The sequence below is a fragment of the Nothobranchius furzeri genome, chromosome 7, assembly GCF_043380555.1.
Source record: "Nothobranchius furzeri strain GRZ-AD chromosome 7, NfurGRZ-RIMD1, whole genome shotgun sequence".
NCBI lineage: Eukaryota > Metazoa > Chordata > Actinopteri > Cyprinodontiformes > Nothobranchiidae > Nothobranchius > Nothobranchius furzeri.
The window spans coordinates 47231534-47249354 of NC_091747.1; the positions used below are offsets into that span (position 1 = coordinate 47231534).

General features: G+C 40.3%; 1 protein-coding gene across 5 annotated transcripts in view; it reads left to right on the forward strand.

Annotated features, from left to right (window-relative positions):
- Positions 1–16942, forward strand: part of esyt2b (extended synaptotagmin-like protein 2b) — a 68762-nt gene extending 51820 nt beyond the window's left edge. Inside the window, exons 12-25 of one of the 5 annotated variants that reach the window (XM_015954642.3) lie at positions 829–918; positions 993–1088; positions 3405–3506; positions 4207–4269; positions 7931–8005; positions 10103–10189; positions 10303–10452; positions 11363–11413; positions 11507–11715; positions 11800–11898; positions 11984–12115; positions 14564–14669; positions 16548–16597; positions 16713–16942. In XM_015954642.3, coding sequence (XP_015810128.3) covers positions 829–918; positions 993–1088; positions 3405–3506; positions 4207–4269; positions 7931–8005; positions 10103–10189; positions 10303–10452; positions 11363–11413; positions 11507–11715; positions 11800–11898; positions 11984–12115; positions 14564–14669; positions 16548–16597; positions 16713–16785 — 1383 coding nt within the window. In that variant the 3' untranslated portion in view covers positions 16786–16942. Of the gene's footprint in view, positions 1–828; positions 919–992; positions 1089–3404; positions 3507–4206; positions 4270–7930; positions 8006–10102; positions 10190–10302; positions 10453–11362; positions 11716–11799; positions 11899–11983; positions 12116–14563; positions 14670–16547; positions 16598–16712 lie in introns of all 5 variants that reach the window. The other 4 variants (XM_015954640.3, XM_015954641.3, XM_015954643.3 and 1 more) reach the window with 4 other exon arrangements.
- The last annotated feature ends 879 nt before the right edge of the window (positions 16943–17821 follow it).

Genomic DNA, 17821 nt, shown 5'->3' on the forward strand with positions numbered 1-17821 from the left:
AGTTGCACCAAAACAGTTTTTCTCTCTTGTTTCTGAACTTTTACAGACGCTTCCTTATTCTTAACAGTGAACTGTGCTCAGTGCTGCTTTCACTTGTTTCCTGGCAACAATGATGCTTCTAATTTGGTGTGGGTCCCATGACGCCTCCAGAAACTTTTTATAGGGGTGGCCAGATGGGGCCAAAGAAAATATTTGGGGTGACACACAAAATTGGTCCTTGTGGTAACTCTGGGAGAGTTTAGCCTGTGGCGATGTACTGCATTGCTCCTTTATTCATTTTTATTTAAAATAAAAAAACACAATGTGTATCCAAAACATTTAACTTAAATTTTACAAACACAAACATTTCAGAAAAATACATTTCATTTATTAAAATTGTATTCCAAATTCTAAATGGGAACAAAAAAATGTTAATGGTGAGCAGCAGAAACATATGTATTTTTTTTCTGATTATTTCTTTACTCATTATTTGTATTAGTTTATTTTTTATTTTGTTTTACAATTATTTCTTGAATAAATAAGATACATTTATGGTTTGAGTGAACATTAATATGATTTATTAACACTGGCTTTTCCTGGGGGGTGGGGGGGCAGCAATTTTCTAGGGGTGGCCATGGCCACCTCTGGCCACCCCTTGGGGGCACTCTTGGTGGGTCCCCTCCAAATCTGGAGGAGGAGAGCAAAAGTTATCTTCAGTTTCCTCATGTTTAGCATTTATTATCAGATTGACAAATAAAAAAAAAAGCTGAAAATTTTGATTATTTTCTGAATTACACAATAAAACAGTAACATCCTCAGAATTGACCAGGTGCTGCTTTGACGTTGCAGTGGTTTGTACTAGAAGAAGCTCCTACTGGGAAACTTCACCTCAAACTGGAGTGGCTGTCTCTGTTCTCCACTCCTGAGAAGCTGGACCAGGTACGGCTGATTGTAACTCTATTTGGTGATGACATTAACGGAGCGTTCATTCACGTTTATCTCCGCCCAATCAGGTGCTGAGAAGTGTTCGCGCAGACAGAAGCCCGTTCGGTGACGGACTGTCGTCAGCTCTGCTGGTGGTCTATCTGGACTGTGCTAAAAACCTGCCTGTAAGATTTTACACAACTTCTCGTTCTCCACCAGTTTAGTAGAAATCTCATTGTAATACATGTTTATAGGTTTCAGCTCCGCTGCTTCAGGTTATTTTTTGTGTTTTCTCTATTTGCTGTCTATGCTCTCTGATTTATTTATACGTACTCTGGCCTCAAGCTGAACCCAAGAATCAGGTCAGGATTGTTTTAGTTTCTGCTTGAGATTGACTTTCTATTTTAACAGAAGGAACTATGCAAGCTTTCTTGTTTTCCTTATTTATTTTCCTAAAACCCTCTGATTATTTGCTCATGTTTGAATTTGAGAAATTTCCAGGCCCCTAATTTCAAGTATTTGAACCCAGAATTAAACATACACTGTAAAATCAGATTAGCTACCCTTACTTAAAAATAGTATGCAAATGAATTGCACTTAAAATAAGTTAGTAATAATATATGGTGGCAGCTAATGTGTAAAGTAAAATGCATATAAATGCCAGTTACAATAACAAATATAAACTATTAAAAAATAATTAGAAATCTGCTTGCTGCAGTTTTTCTGAGTTGTATGTACATCTTGGGTGTGTTCTTGCTGTGTCGTATCTCTTATTCCATGCTGTAGTTCTTTTTTAAAACACAGAGCAGTTTTTGTTTACCTGTTTTCCCGCTACGTTTCGTTTGCGCCTGCAAACTTCCTCAGGCTGACGCTGATGGTGGCGTCACTTCCTTCTCCATTTCACGTTTTAAGAAAAGAGAGAGAAAATGAATGGTAAAGAGGAAAATCGGTGGATCTCAGGAAAGGCGGGATAAGTAGAAACAGCTGAATAAGGAGAGGGTGGTGATGAAGGTCACGCTAAAGCCAGCATTAAACAGGTGAGTTTTCAGCTGCATTTTAAAGGAGACCACCGAGTCCACTGACCTCAGGCTCAAGGGGAGAGAGTTCCAGAGTCTGGGGGCCACAGCAGCAGCAGTAAGCTAATATTTTAAGTCAGTTTAACCTAAATGAATTAATGTGCCCCGAAAAGATTTATTATTTACGTTTTTTACCTGTTATAATTATAGGTAAGTAAGTAAGTAAGTAAGTAAGTAAGTAAGTAAGTAAGAAAGAAAGAAAGAAAGAAAGAAAGAAAGAAAGAAAGAAAGAAGATCTTTTATATCCCACCTCTCAAGATAAAAATCATGAGGCGCTTCGATGTACAGATCTGATTATTTATTTTTAGCTCGTAACCTAAACGTGAACAATTACATACACTTTTTCAGGTTCAGTTATAATTAAATTTACTAGTAGCAGTAATTTACACCAAGTGAAAGTCACTCAGAATAAACAGGAACAAGTTACTTTCCTGTATTCAGTTTCATTTTTAGAAAATGTATTTCTTAGCTTTTATTATAAGGAGGTAATCTTGTTTCTTTATTAATCATTCAAGGAAAATTACTTCAAACAAATAAACAAAGATGAACCCTCTCAGGCTCAACATAAGTTTTGATAAAAGGACGAACAACTAAGTCCTTCAGAGGTACTTCTGAGTTAAAAAATGCTCATGAAATACGTATGTGGAGTAACCAGGTAGGTAGGTTTTAACATTGCAAATCTGCAACGCCTGCCTCCAGAGGGTTAAACTAAATAAACCTTAAATTACTTCTAACTCGGATTTGTCTATTAAGGGTTGAATGATGTGTATGTATGATTGTTTGCTACAATGGAAATCAAAATGAAATCAGATTTTTTTATTGCTTTAATCAAAGCTTTTATTTTCTAAAAAAAAAGATATTCTGAAAATTTTATTCGCACAAACGTTTTGACTCAAACAATAAAAGATACGATTTGATTAGATTTTTAGTTCAGCCTTTAATAAACAAATAAAAAAAATTAAGTAAGTTTGGGTCTTTTTTTGCGTTTTTGCTTTAATTGCAATTTTTCAAAATTTGGTTTCAATTGAGTTTTTAGTTATTTATTTATTCTTGTTTGAATTACTTTTTTGATTGATTAATAAAGAAACAAAACAACCTTTGTAATATCATCTAATAGAAGTCATGACAACTATTCGATTTTACAGTGTAAAAACCTGGTTTTTGAATGAACTTTTTTCAGAGGAAACTGAATCCTGATTAGTTTCTCCAGAATAAAACTCAGTATCCATGCAGGCTGTCTTACAATAAATGCCTTTGGATTTGTTGAATTATGACCTTAAATCCTTGAAAAGCTTCTTCAGCAACAAAAACTCCCCTGCAAGCAGCCTTCAGTCTTGTACAAGTAGATGGGAAAACTGCCGTTAAGTTCACCCAGACCTCGTAACACCACTGTTTCCCCTTCATTCCTTTTCCTCTTCACCCAAGGGCGTCTTCACAGGCAGCTTAGGCTGTGGCAACTTAAGCGAGAGGAGAGCATCTGGCTTAATCTTTTGTGAGAGCGATACATCCGAGTGTAGAACTATTTTTGTGAGTGCTTCTGCATTAGAAGTGTGTGTTGCCATGGGTTGAACTATAACAGGTGTACTTAGAGCATGTTTTGACTGCATGCTTTAAGCGTAATATCTCCCGACCATTAATTTGAAGACTTTGCTTAAAAAACTGCAGAATGCAGCCGCACAATCTTTAAATGATAAATGACCCGCACTTGTATAGCGTCTCTCAGAGTAAGGACTCCAAAGCGCTTTACACTACAGTGTATCATTCATCCATTCACACACATTCACACACTGATGGTGATGAGCTACGATGTAGCCACAGCTGCCCTGGGGCTCACTGACAGAGGCTTCTTGTGGTGATAGTCTTATTGTGGTGCTTATTTCAAGGCTGAAGTAGAATATTTGCACTGGCATCGCTCCTAATGATCAGTCAGCGTTCACGTGGAGCAGCACTGGTTGGAAAAGCCCACAGCTTGTTCAGAAACTCATAAAATTATCCTAAATTAGCCCCTCCAGGTAGGCTTCATTGCTCTGTTTTGCTTTGTAGTGCCGTGGAGTCAATAGCATCATCCTCAACACTACTTTTTTCATTCATTCATGCATTTCTAATCATTCTCCAACACAAAATATCTGAATATTTGGAGAGGTTTTGTGCCTTTTACCCATTCCTACTCATCCCAACTAACTGCGGGTGTGATTTTTCTCCCCCAAAATCTCCTTGTGGCCTAAAGAACAACCTGTCAGACCTCCCCCATGACGGGTTGAAGCAAGTCTCAGTCTTTAAGGCCTTGAAGGTAAATGTGGGAGGAAGGGTCTGCATGTGAAGATCACACCCTGTCGCCGCAGCTGATTGTGTTGATGTCTGTGGAGGTGTGCATGAAGACGGCATGCGTTGATTGTGTTGATTGGTGAATTCCTTTCACAGTCTTGCATGCAAAGGACTTTCAACTCAAACGCTTCTTTTGTCTGAACGTCCAACTTTTCCATTTTATCTGCAGAACAATCCAGCTTTAAGCTGAGCATATGTGGCCGTGTGTTTGCTAGTCATCTGTAGCACTTTGACCCACATAAATACAAAATCAGCTTTGAAAAGCATCAGGAAGAGAAGGAAACTGGTCTGCTTCTGGTCTGAGCTGACACAGTAAACAAAATTGTCATATTTGGGATTTTTCAGCAGCGAGCGAAATTAAGTGTTGCAACACAACGTAAAGTTCCTCTACTCAGAAATAAGCTGTTGTGAATTTCAAGAGAGAGATCAGGTGGTTTTGAGCATTTCTTGGAGGTTTTAAACCTTCCATTGTGTCACACACAGGCACTTCCTCACTTGTGTGTGTGTGTGTGTGTGTGTGTGTGTGTGTGGGTGTGTGTGTGTGTGTGTGTGTGTGTGTGTGCGCGCGTGCGTGTGTGTGTGTGAGTGAGTGAATGACGGTGCAATCACTGTGGGTTGGTTTTATTTGGTGCTACAGGAAAGCTGGGGTTCTTTGGGTTTTGTTTTATTCCCAGTAGTTTAATCTTGATCAGTTTTAGAAACCTGGTGCTTGACAGCAGGTTGGCAGAGGAGCCTTTTCCATTAAAGCCCTCATGAAAGCAAATAAACTTGTTGTTACTATGAAAATGTTTTATTAAACTCCCAGCAGGATGTTTGAAGATCTAAAATAAAACAAATCTGAGCAGATTAGAGGTCATAGAGGTGATGTAAAGGTGTTATACGTGTGCCTCTATTTCAGGGGACCAGCCTAAAAGGACCACTTTCCGCACCATTTCAGGGACCAACAGAGTATCCAAATTGGGGTACGTTATCTAAAAAGGCCCGAGAAAGTCGCTGGTGGTTGTAGCTCAGTGGGAAATGATGTCGGCAGGCGTAGCCAACAACCAGCATTTGTAAAAGTGGAACAGAGGAAGGAAAGGAAAATAAGCAGCTGATTCTGTTTAACGAAACTATTCAGCAGCTATTTTGAGTTTTTGTGTACAACCCAAGAAAAGGATTAACCCTCCCACTGTCCTAATGGGTGACCACGCGAGGAAAGTTGACCATTGAGCAGGATTGATGGTTTATCCCTTGAGGTCCACGTGGCAGGGGTGAGGTGGTACTCACTCCTCACCTCTGCCACGTGGACCAAGGGATAAACCATCAATCCTGCTCATTGGTCAACTTTCCTCGCGTGGTCACCCATTAGGACAGAGGGAGGGTTAAGGATTAAACGTCTGACAGAAAGTTAGATTTTTAAAGATCAACAGGTCTGTAGTGGTGCATGGGGCAGTTTTTCCACAAAGAAGCATCCACCTTGGCCTCCAAACATTCAGGTATAGTTGACCTATTCTGAAATGTTAAAAGTATGCTAAAGAATAATAAAAGAGGAAAATAAATGCATCAGCAGGAAGATGCCTTGCTAAAGGACCCGCTGCTCTGCCAGCAGTGCTCTTATTTTTCTTCAATGGAGGATTTGATCTCTTTATTATTATTCTTCCGCGGACATTAATGGGGCTCGAATGGCAGCGTGCACCCCCACAAGTTATATATTAAAACGAGTGGCTCGGCCGTAAGAAGTGTCCTATTACTTTTCTAAGCATTTCGTTTTAAGATGGTAAAATTATTAGCAAAAATATAGAAAACTTTTTCATTTTAATGATGTGCCACCATACATTTGCATTTACTTATTCATTAGATGGCAGGCCCTCTAAAAAAGTGTTTTTACATATGAACGAACAATATCATGATTTTGCTTTATTTTATTTTACCTTAATGTCACCCAAACATCATTATTTTGGGTTGTTCAACCCAACGTCACCCAAAAATCATTATTTGGCCTCTATAACACGGGGCCACCAACTTGTGCCAGGGGGTAGGTCCCTTTTTAAAATATCCTCACGAATATTTTTGTTATTATTATTCCTCAAAAGTGGCTTCAAGCACATTCTGTAACATAGACAGAGATAGCGGAAACATATTGTTCTCAGTTGAAGTCATTGCATGTAGGAAAATGCAAACCAGGATCTGTTTAAATCCCTGTGTATAAAAAGCAGAACCAGAAAAACAGGCAACTTGCAGAATAGGCACCAGTACAGCCTCTAGCTTTTAGATATTAGAAATAATATTATCCTGAATTAAGTTCTAAATAATTCTCAATCATCTGAGCTATGGCTGCTCGATTATGGCAAAAATAATAATCACGATTATGGTGACTGAAATTGAGATCACGATTATTTAGGACGATTTTTCAATTTATGTTGATTTTATTTGTTTTTTTTTTTTCAGTCATAAAATTGCTCAGGGCACAATCAGGACAAAAATAAGAAACAAGATGATCACTAAAAGAACTCCTGATTCCCAGTATAAAAAGACCAATATACTTACAGCTCATAGTTTATGACCCAAGGGCTATAGACCTTGGTTTACCTCATTTAAGTCTAACCAGTACAGACCCAAATACCAATATCTTGCTAATGCTGACAGCAAGAATTATACAGTGGCATTTATAACAAATAAATGCAAATAAATTGATGTTCACAAAATGTTGCATAACATTTATTGAGTCGTGTCAAGGTGCTGTAGGAGCGTGCACTAGCACCGTGTCCTCAGAGAGATTAGTTATTAGTTATCAGCGTGAGGAACTTATTTCTACCTTATTTATTTACAAGTCGTCCATCAGTTAATGTAATAATTGTCCCAACCACAGCTGCACCCCCCACCCCCCAACCCGGTCTCACAGCAATCGGGGCAAGCTGCACGTGTGTTTAGCACGCCGCACACGCACATTTAGCCGTTTTTAGTGGCTCAGGAGTCCGCAGGTGCGGTGTGTGTGTCACTCAATCTGGTTAATCCAGCAAGGAGCCGGCTCCGAGAGCCGTTTCTTTAGTGACCGACGCATCACTACATCATTCCCTTTCCTAATGTCCTGAAGAACGGTCCGGAGCGCAGGCGGAGTGTTTAGCTAACCTGCAGGAAATGTCGACGACAGTTATCCAGAAAGTAGCTGAGGGTTACCAGAGATGTTTCTGAGGTGTTCGCTAGGTACTTTTAAGTTAAAAAGTCAAGAAGTGGGTCTGAAAAGCTGCTAGAAATAGCATCAAAGTCACTAAGTTGGCAACACTGTGGAGGAGCGCTTCATTTGCAACTCATGGCAGCGCAAGCGGAGGAGCAAAAAATCTGCTTGTTTTGTTTTTTATAATCGTTCAAAACTCAGATCGTAATCGTGATTAAAATCCGATTAATTGAGCAGCCCTAATCTGAGCTCAATGTGCTAAATTTAGCCCTTGGAGGAGGCGAAGGTCTCCCGATGGCTTCTCTGCCAGCCTGCAGCCCTGCTTGTGTGAACATCTTCCCTCCTGTTGAAGTGAACTCTTTGGAATTTGTGTTTAGATTCTCCACAAGCATGTAATGTGATTACACTGACCATCGTTGAGTTGTATGTCTGAGTGTTGGTTATAAACTCCCATTCTCTGGTTGTCTAATAGTCAGCCAAGAAGAGCAGCAGTGAGCCCAGCCCTTATGTCCAGTTCACAGTGGGCCAGAAAACACTAGAGAGTAAGGTGAGCAATAAAAACACTCGTCTTTTATTGAATTTCTCTAACCTTTTTCATTTTTTTTAATATAATTCCCTTTATAAGCTCCATTCTGTTGGGAAAAGGCTGTTTTCACTTTTATCATGGTGGTGAAACAGAATTTAGCAAACGTTTGATGAACATATTCAAAAATGGTGGAACTTCCCGAAACAGAATACATGAAGTGAAAACCGCAATGAACGAATGAATGAAAAAATAAATAAATACTAATATACAATGATCAGCTTTTTCTTATGTTAAATGTCTGGAATTCAGATTCAGATTTCAGATTTATTGGCCAAGTAAAATTACATTTACAAGGAATTTAGCTTCGGTAGATGTTCGCTCTGTAAAACATACAACAACTACAATAAGTGATAATAAAAATACATAAAAAACACATAAGAACATGTAAACCCACACACATGTTCATTTACACACACACATATATACATATATGCATACACGTACACACGTGTACATTCAAAAGAGAACGTGTCAAGGACAGGCGACAGTTCATGGTGTAGTTTGATGTTTTAGACCTTCTTCTGCAGGAATCGTAAATAAGAAGTAATAAACTGTTACCCAGGGTTAACAGTAAACCAGACAAAACGTAGAGTACTTTTACTCATCAGTTCTGAGATCGATTTAAGATGACGACATGCATTTTGAACAATAACGGGTTGCTCCCACTAAGGCTGGCCTAAAGTCAATATCACAGTTAGGATTTAACCTTGATAACGAAAAATGAACGATAACTACATGAATGCACAAAAAGTTTCTACTAGATGGTGCTGTCACAAGTATAACGAGTCACACTGTCATGTGACTGCAGGTGGTACAGCCTCTTAAAGGATTGTGAGCGCTGTCAACCTAAACACATCTGTTCTATTTCTTTTTATTACCAAATTTATTGACACAGGAAAAATTATATCGGTTAGAGTCAGAAATTTGGATAACAAAAGATTTTCGATTTATTGCCCTGCCCTAACTCCCAATAAAGACATCATACGTGCACCATCATCGCACCTGCCAACAAACAGAAATTATTTCCCTTAAGCAGAAGAGTAGGAGTATTTATTTGATACTCGTTTTGGGAAACTTGCAATCCCCAAATCAGGCAAATGCTAATTTCCAAAGAGAGGTGCTAAGAGACAAAAATACCAACAAATTGTCAAAATAACATGTCGAGATAAAAATGTTTTTATTTCTGTGCGGGTTTTCTGAGTCTGTGCCAGCTAATGCTGCCATGCTGGCATTTGTAAATCTACCCTGGCTGGCAAAATGCAGCAGCACTTCATCAGAATCCAAAGCCAGTAAACAGGAGCGACCCCCTAAGAAGCCACGGGATCTCTCTGTTTCTAAAATCAAGTAAAGAAAGCTTGAGGCTAACGTGGAGCTAAAAATGCTAACCGTGAATTAGAAACAAATAGTCTGCTCTAAAAATATCTCGAGCAAATTTTTCAGTTACCAACAACTCATTATTACACTAAAATATATTTATCTACTCATCATGACTCGTCTGTGCTCGTCATCTAGAATCTTCTGCCGCTGATCTTTAAACGGCTACAGCCATGAAACAGAGAACATTAATGAGAAAGTCACTTGTTTTGTTTTTAATGGGCTGCAATACCCGGATTTGACCACTTGATGTCACTCTTACTTCATTCTCACATATTGCTTCTTTAAAGAGCAAGTCACCCCCTACAAGAAACTTACTCCACTCCCACTTCATGTTTGAAAAATGCAACAAATGCTGTTGCTTGGCAGACCGAGAGGGCGGAGCCGCTAACAAATACACACACACACAGGCTCACAATGGCATTATGACATCATAATATACCAGATGACATCATAGCATACCTCTTAGCCAATAGCGGTGGCAGATTTAAATTCAAATACAGTGCAGAATTTTTCCCTGACGACAGCGCAACACTGACAGTTTTAGGCAGAATATTTGAATTTTAACCAAGATGCACTGAACTGCCAAATTATTGACTACACGTGTCTGTAGCATGATTAGACACTCCTTTATATAGTTTATCAGCAACAAAAATGTGATTTGGGGGTGACTTGCTCTTTAAGGTCCGGTACAAGACCAGGGAACCTCTGTGGGAGGACTGTTTCCCATTCCTCGTTCACAATCCGAAGAGACAGGAGCTGGAGGTGGAGGTGAGTCCGTGTGACAGTTAGTAGCTATTTGTAATGAAGGTTGCACTCCGAAATGATGCAAACATGTCTAAAAGTTGCTTTTAAAAAAATGTTCCCTTCCATTATGCTCCCAGTTAAAAGATGACAAGCACAAGTGCATGCTGGGTAACTTGAGGGTGCCTCTGAGCAGCCTGCTGACGGAGGAGGACATGACGCTGGTTCAGTGCTTTCCTTTGAAGAACTCGGGACCCAACTCCATCATCAAACTGAAGATGGCCCTGAGGGTAAAAAAAATGGGACTCAGTTCATACAGAAAAGTGCTTCATTAAGTGATACTTGAATTAATGATGCAGCAAAACTAAGGGTGGGAGATTTATATTATGAATGAGAATCCTGCAGAATAACTCACGAGCCTTTAGGTGGGTTTTTATGGAGCTGTAGCCATCAGAGCTAATCAGCTGTAACCAAAACAACAATGGTTACAGCTCAGCTGGTTTTAGTGTCATTGAGCTCAAATTTGATGTGATAGTAGCTGAGACTGATTCACTAAATGTTCAAATGCACACCAAAGAAAATATTTTTTTTTTTTCGTGTTTGAGGGTTTTTGTAGACTTTGTGCTTAGATCAAATTTACGAGCACAAGTTTTCAAACACACAACACAGTGCACGTAGGCAAATTGGTCATCTGTGAGTTCTGGAGAATCGCAGAACGGCCGGTATGCTGTATAGAGACGGGATCCGCACTTACGTTCCACCTTTTCACCCGATTTGAACTCCAACTAAAAGGTGCCCTGGTATCTTGATTATTCCTAAAAGAGATATTTTGTCGCTTAGCGACTGAAACCAGCAGATAGGAAATTGCTTTACCCTCCAGGAGGCTGAGACTAAGTGTATTATCTTGTACTGGATCCACATTTATTGAATAAAAAAAGATGAATGCATCCATATGAAATTTCGAGACAGCCTTTCTCAGTTGGATCCCTACCAAGGTGCTCACATCCATCAGGGAAAACGACTCAGACTCAGCAACGTTTTTATCGACTGAGGAGAGAAATTAAACCAGCTTAATGAGATTGGTAGTAAAACATTGGTAATATTCAAATAATCAGTGTAGAGCTAAATACTAATCTGGATTTTACAAATAAATGATTATTTTTGCTGCTGAGGCATTCCAATGTCACGTTTTCTCTGCAGATCCTGTCCTTAGAGAAGCAGGTGTCTTCAGACCTGCCCTCATCAGTGCAGGTCAGGAAGTCCAGTGTCCCTCAGCCTGGTGCTGCTCCATCTCTGAGCCTTTTTCCGTCGGAATCCCCACCTCCTTCTGCCACTCCTCCGCAGCCCGTCCATGCTTCCACGCTCACCCTCCAGGACCCAGACGGCGAGCCGTACTCGGCCAGCCCTCGCCGCAGCGTGTCCGACTTGAGCAGCTGCATGTCCAACTCCCAGAAGCACCTGCCTCACAAAGAGTCCTCCCACAGCCTGGCCTCGGACATCTCTCTGCCCACGGCCGGCCTGGAGCTGCAGCAACGACTTCGGCTGCTGCAGAAGTAAATGGCATGCGCATCTTTGGATTCTGCTCTTGGTTTTTAATTTTCTGATTTTCTGAGTGTGCTTGGCTTTGGTGTTTATAGTGGCTCCGTCCCCGGTCAGTACCCGCTGGGTGAGATCAAACTGACTATCCGACACAGCTCCCAGAGGAACAAACTGGTGGTGGTGGTGCACGCCTGCCGGTGAGCTCACAATAACAACAATAAACGAAAAAAATTTTAATCTCACATTGCGTTTTATGTATTTGATGTTTTGGTGTGCTTCCAGTAACTTGATAGCCTTCACCAAAGATGGCTCCGATCCCTTCATCCGCCTTTATTTGTTACCGGACAAGAGCCGGACGGGGAGGAGGAAGACGAACACGATCAAGAGAACTCTGAACCCTACTTATGATCAAACGTGGGTTTGAACGTCACAATTGTGTGATTAAAGACATACTATGCAACTTTTTCATATTTTTAAATCACTTTCTTGAGCCAACATGTGCTAAAAAGAATCTTTACAGGGTTATTGAAATGTTACTCAGACCCCATCTCCCCCGTGGGGCAGAATATTGCACTTGCAACTTCAGAGTGTCGATCCGATCCCTGTTGGACTTAATAAAGTGGAACTGACATGCCAGCGCTGCAGTCTGCTTACAGCACGTTTAGATCATGAACACAGCTGATTTGTTTGATTCAGTGATGAATCGCTCCTGTAGACACTAAGGAGGGCTGAGGAGACGTTTCAGCTGTTAGATTAAGATGTTAAAAAGATGAACGCACAGCGGTGAGAAAGGTTTTACTTTTGTTTTTACTAACAAACACTAGGGGGTGCTAAAAACAAGCCTAAACTGCTTAGTATCCCTTTAAATTGACATTTCTTCTGTTTTGATGGGACTTTATGTGGTGTTTCAACCTCAAATGATCCGCATTTTTATTATCATAAAATCTACGACCTGCTGGATGGCTCTGATCTTTAAAGCTCCTTTACGCCACTTTTCAATCTCTGTGATTTTGTTGTACTTTAATTAAATTCCGACTATAAAACTAGGAGCTGCACTGACAAGGAACAAGAACACAGCAATAAAACGGTTCGTTTTCTAACCGTAGGGCTGGCTAGAGTTCAGCAGGCACTTCTGTTTGTTTCCAGTTGAGATAAAAAGTTGCAGAAAGGTGAAATATTTTCACAGATGGATGAAATGAACCTGACATCATCTAACAGCTTCCACATCATTTCAGTCATAATTTCAAGTTAAGTGTTTGTTTTCATTAGAAGCATGGGAAATTATTCAATGTGTCATGATGCTCAGGTTAAACCGCTGCTAAAAAAAAACATCTCTTCCTCCAAATCATGTGGAGAACTACCGACCTATCTCGCTCCTCCATTTTCTGTCCAAAATCATTGAAAGGGTGGCTTTCAAGTAGATCACAGAATACCGCTCACAAAACTGTCTGCTTGACCCTTACCAATCTGGGTTCAAAAAGGGCCACTCCACTGAAACTGCTCTGTTAGCAGTGACTGAATCCTTAAAAGAAGCTAGAGCGACAGGCAAATCCTCAGTGCGTATCCTGCTCGACTTATCGGCTGCATTTGACACTGTCAACCATGGCTTCCTGTTGTCCACACTCTCTAGCATGGGCATCACAGAGGAAGCACATGCCTGGTTTGAATCGTACCTCACAGGACGATCATTCAGTGTATCTTAGCTTGGACAATCCTCTACCATGCACCATCTTGGCACAGGAGTCCCCCAGGGCTCAGTACTAGGACCTCTTCTCTTTGCCATAAACACCACCTCCCTGGGTGAGATCATTCGATCACATGGCTTCTCCTACCACTGCTATGCAGACGACACCCAGGTCTATCTGTCATTTCCACCGGACGACCAAACTGTCTCTGCACGAATATCAAACTTGTCTCTCTGACATATCAAAATGGATGAAATCCCACCATCTCCAACTCAACCTCTCTAAAACTGAGTTACTTGTCATCCCAGCAAAACCATCCATACAGCACAATATCTCAATCCAAAATGACTTCCTATCTCTGGCTCCTTCAAAGGCAGTTCGAAATCTGGGTGTTGTGATTGATGAACACCTGACCTTTAAAGATCATGTTGCATCTGTTGCTCGTTCATGCCGCTTTGCGCTGTATAACATACGAAAGATCAGACCATACCTAACACAACATGCCACCCAGCTCCTGGTGCAATCTACTGTCATCTCCCGCCTCGATTACGGCAATGCCCTTCTAACTGGTCTTCCAGGCTGTACTGTGAGACCTCTTCAAATGGTCCAGAACGCAGCAGCGCGTCTGGTCTTCAATCAGCCAAAAAGAGCATACGTCACCCCTCTGTTCATTGAGCTCCACTGGCTATCACTAGCAGCACGCATCAAATTCAAATTGCTAACACTAGCATACAAAGTCCGAGATGGTACGGCTCCCATCTACCTGAATCCTCTTGCAAAGGCTTACATCTCAGCCCGGCCGCTCCAGTCATCACAGGATCGTCGGCTAGCAGTGCCTACAGCACGCTCAGGACAATCCAGACTCTTCTCATGCATCGTTCCACGAATGTGGAATGACCAACCTAGCACTATGGGGCTTCCTTTCCAATTTTCAAGAAACTCCTGAAGACCCTGCTCTTCAGAGAGCATCTTCTTAACTAGCACCTTGCCTGCACCCGCTCCCCCTCTCTACTGTCCACTCCTTTGTTCCCTACTCTCCATGACTGATGTCAATGTTGTTGTTATTGTTGTTGTTAGCCTCAAGGGCAATATGCTGATTATCACTTGTAAGTTGCTTTGGACAAAAGCGTCTGCTAAATACATAAACATAAACATGATGGAGCATTTGTGTTTGCAGGGTTGAGTTTAGCGTCTCAATGGTGGAGCTCCACAGAAGAACTCTGGATGTTGCTGTGAAGAATGGAGGGAGCATCCTGTCCAAACACAAAGGTCTTTTAGGAAAGGTAACAGATGCAGATTTTATAAAAGTTTTAGAAATGATGTGAGTTTCGACTGTGTCTGTCATGTACTTTGAGATTTGTTAGCTTGTAAAAATTTGTAAATAAAATCACTACAAATCAGACATTGCATATATGACGTCACCACAGAATCTCTTCTCCCCCAGCGGAGCTGCTACTTACCACTTGGCCAGATTTATAGTGGTTTTATCCACATTTAATGCTCCTTGTAAATCTTCGAAATCTGGAAGAAAGATTGAAAGCTCGCAAAACTAACCGCCATTTTCTTTTCCGTGTCTGGTTCGATGACGTCAATATGGTGAGACGCATTTGTGGTCCTACACGTCTTTTCACACTAAACCTAAAATAACTTACCGCCATTCAAAAATAAGCGCTCTTTTGTCATCAAAATGTGTCTTTAAAATCACAGACATAATATGTAAAATCCATGGCTCATAGCAAAGGGGATGAGAAAATAGCTTTTATAGCCCCGTTGATTTGCATTCTGTTATGGTCCACAGTTGTATTAGAAAGTATGACGAGTAGGCAAGAATTTCTTTTTCAAGCTTTATTTGGATCTGCATCACGTGCAGCAGTATCAGGCATCCATCTTAACTCTGGGTGTTTCTCAATGTCAAGGAACTTTGCCTTGATGTCTTGTTCCGCCCCGGTTGCCTAGCAGATAAGTCATCAGGAACCGTCAAGGCATGTTCCAATGTTCTACCGAGGCATCTGTTCTCTGTTTGTTAGCCGTTTAGCTAGCTGAGCAAGGATACACGGCCTAGCCTTAGTAAAAAATTCCCAGAATACTGTATTTTCAAAAGGATGGTAAATCAGGAGACGACAGCTATTTCAGGGGCAAATTTCAAGTTTAAATGTAAGTCAACTAATTGTAGCTATTGGGCTGATATCTAAAATATATTTTTTTATCCAAAGCAGTTAGCTATGATTGGTTTGTTGCTTAGTAGTTGCAGCTTTGGTGGCTAGCAGGTAGTAACTCGCTTACATATTTAATTTAACCAATATATACACAATTTAAAAAGTAGAAAGCTCGTTATACATTTATTTTGAAACTTAAACGTATAAAATATAACGTTATCTCACGTGTCACGTGACGTGACCGCCACGGAAACCGCTGTCATCTGATGTAAGTCTGTTCCTTTTAACTGTTTTCTTTTACCAGGGAAGGACAGTGTCCTCTTAAGCAAGGTGTCTGGCCTGGCCAGACGCCTTGACATGGAGAAACACCCTCTGTATCATGCACTTCTTCTCTCTTTACCTACTTCTCTTGTCCTCTACTGCCCCCTAGTTGTAGACACGACATATTTATTTTTTCTTATTTTCAGGGACCCATGAGCCAGAAGTAGATGGGCGTGACTTAAGCTCAGTATATAAATGCAAATATACAATAGTAAATACTCATTGACCAGAGAGTGACTGCAATGATGGATGAACTCCACCAGAAAAGCACTACGCCCTCTGTTGTCCTGTCAAGGAATTGCTTTGCAAGTTGCAACACTCCCCAGGCAATGGAGAAGTCTGAAACGAAAACATCTCCATCAATGCATGTGCATGACTCTGCTCCCGAGATAACAGAAGAGTATAAATCTGGCTTTAGAATTAAGTTTGTCTGAGCAGGAACATATCAAAAACATTACTTGTACATTAGCGCTACTAGGCTATTTTTGCTTAGTATAAGGCATGACTTTCAAGTCCTTCCAGAAGAGGAGAGGGACCAGGGGTGAGAGCTATAGCTGTTCATATATCAAAGTTTCCCCCTCCTTTCATTGATGACAATGCTACAGACCCCAATTTTAACAACCTTTTTGTTTTTAGCTTGTCAAGATTTTAAAAATAAGATTTCTTTCTTTGCCAAATTTTTAGGTGCTGGTAGATTTAAGCAGCGATGATATATCGAAAGGTTTAACACAATGGTAAATATCCTTTTTGTGTTCTTCGTTAATACGTATTTCTAACAAAGAATAATTTATACAGTTTGGTTTTATTGTTTTTTGCTCTTTAACGTTTTCTTCGCGTCTTTTATTGCAGGTATGACTTAAGTGAAGATGGTTTGTCATCTCAAAGCTTTAGAAGAAGTCACGAGTCTCTCGTAACATTGTGAAAACACCTTTTCTGATCCAAAATAACAACCTTGGACAACTGCTTTCTTCATTTATGTTGTTTAATTTGCAAGTTTAAATTCAGCATGTGAGAACTTTTTTTGTTTTGAGTTCATATTTATGAATTGGAGACATTGTTTTATAAAGTGTTGAAACCTACTACCTGCCTTGTCTTTTCTTCAGTGTTTCATGTAAATCCATCCATCCATCCATCCATTGTCTGGACCCGCTTTGTCCACGTAGTGTCGTTGGGGGGGGGGGGGGGGGGGGGGGGGGGTGCCTATCTCCAGCGGTCAATGGGCAATCAGGCGGGGTACACCCCGGACGGAGAGCCAGTCCATCGCAGTGTTTCATGTAAATATCAATATGTTAATTTATAAATTGTATATATAGTTTCAACAAGTTGCAGGGGTTTTCATGGCATTATTTCCCTAAGGGAGGTTTTATAGACACTTGTCCAAATTATTTTAACTATTTATTTTTATGTTTCTATTTACAAAAAAAATTTACAATTCTGGTTTTGGTGTTTGTGAAAACCAACCAAATAAGCAGAAACAGTTGCAAAGTAGTTTTAAGTAGCAGGTTTTTTTGTATGTCTATGTATTTTTTTCTGTTCTGCTGAGTGTGATTTGATTATTTTTACCTCCTATGCCAGTTTAAAAACAAGGAATGCACATATGCAAAATCTGACATGTTCTCTCTTAGTTTTAGGAGATTTGTACAATTTTTGTGGTTCTGAGAATCTTCTCAGACACTGAATAGGGCAACAAAAAGTGTGTACCCTACAGACGTGACAATGGATACTTGAATAAGGGCTTGATTGTCAAACCAAATGTGAGTCATGCAAACAAAGTGAAGTTTAAACAAAGATAAAGGCTGCATTTTATTATCAGGCTGACAGAATAATGATGCATCTGTTCTATGTATTTGTGCTTGTATATGTTTTGCCATGCAATGTAATAGGTTGTTGGAACTTTTGATATATTTTTTCTTCACCTACCCTGTGCCTTAAAAACCCACGATGTGAGTTTTTCTTAT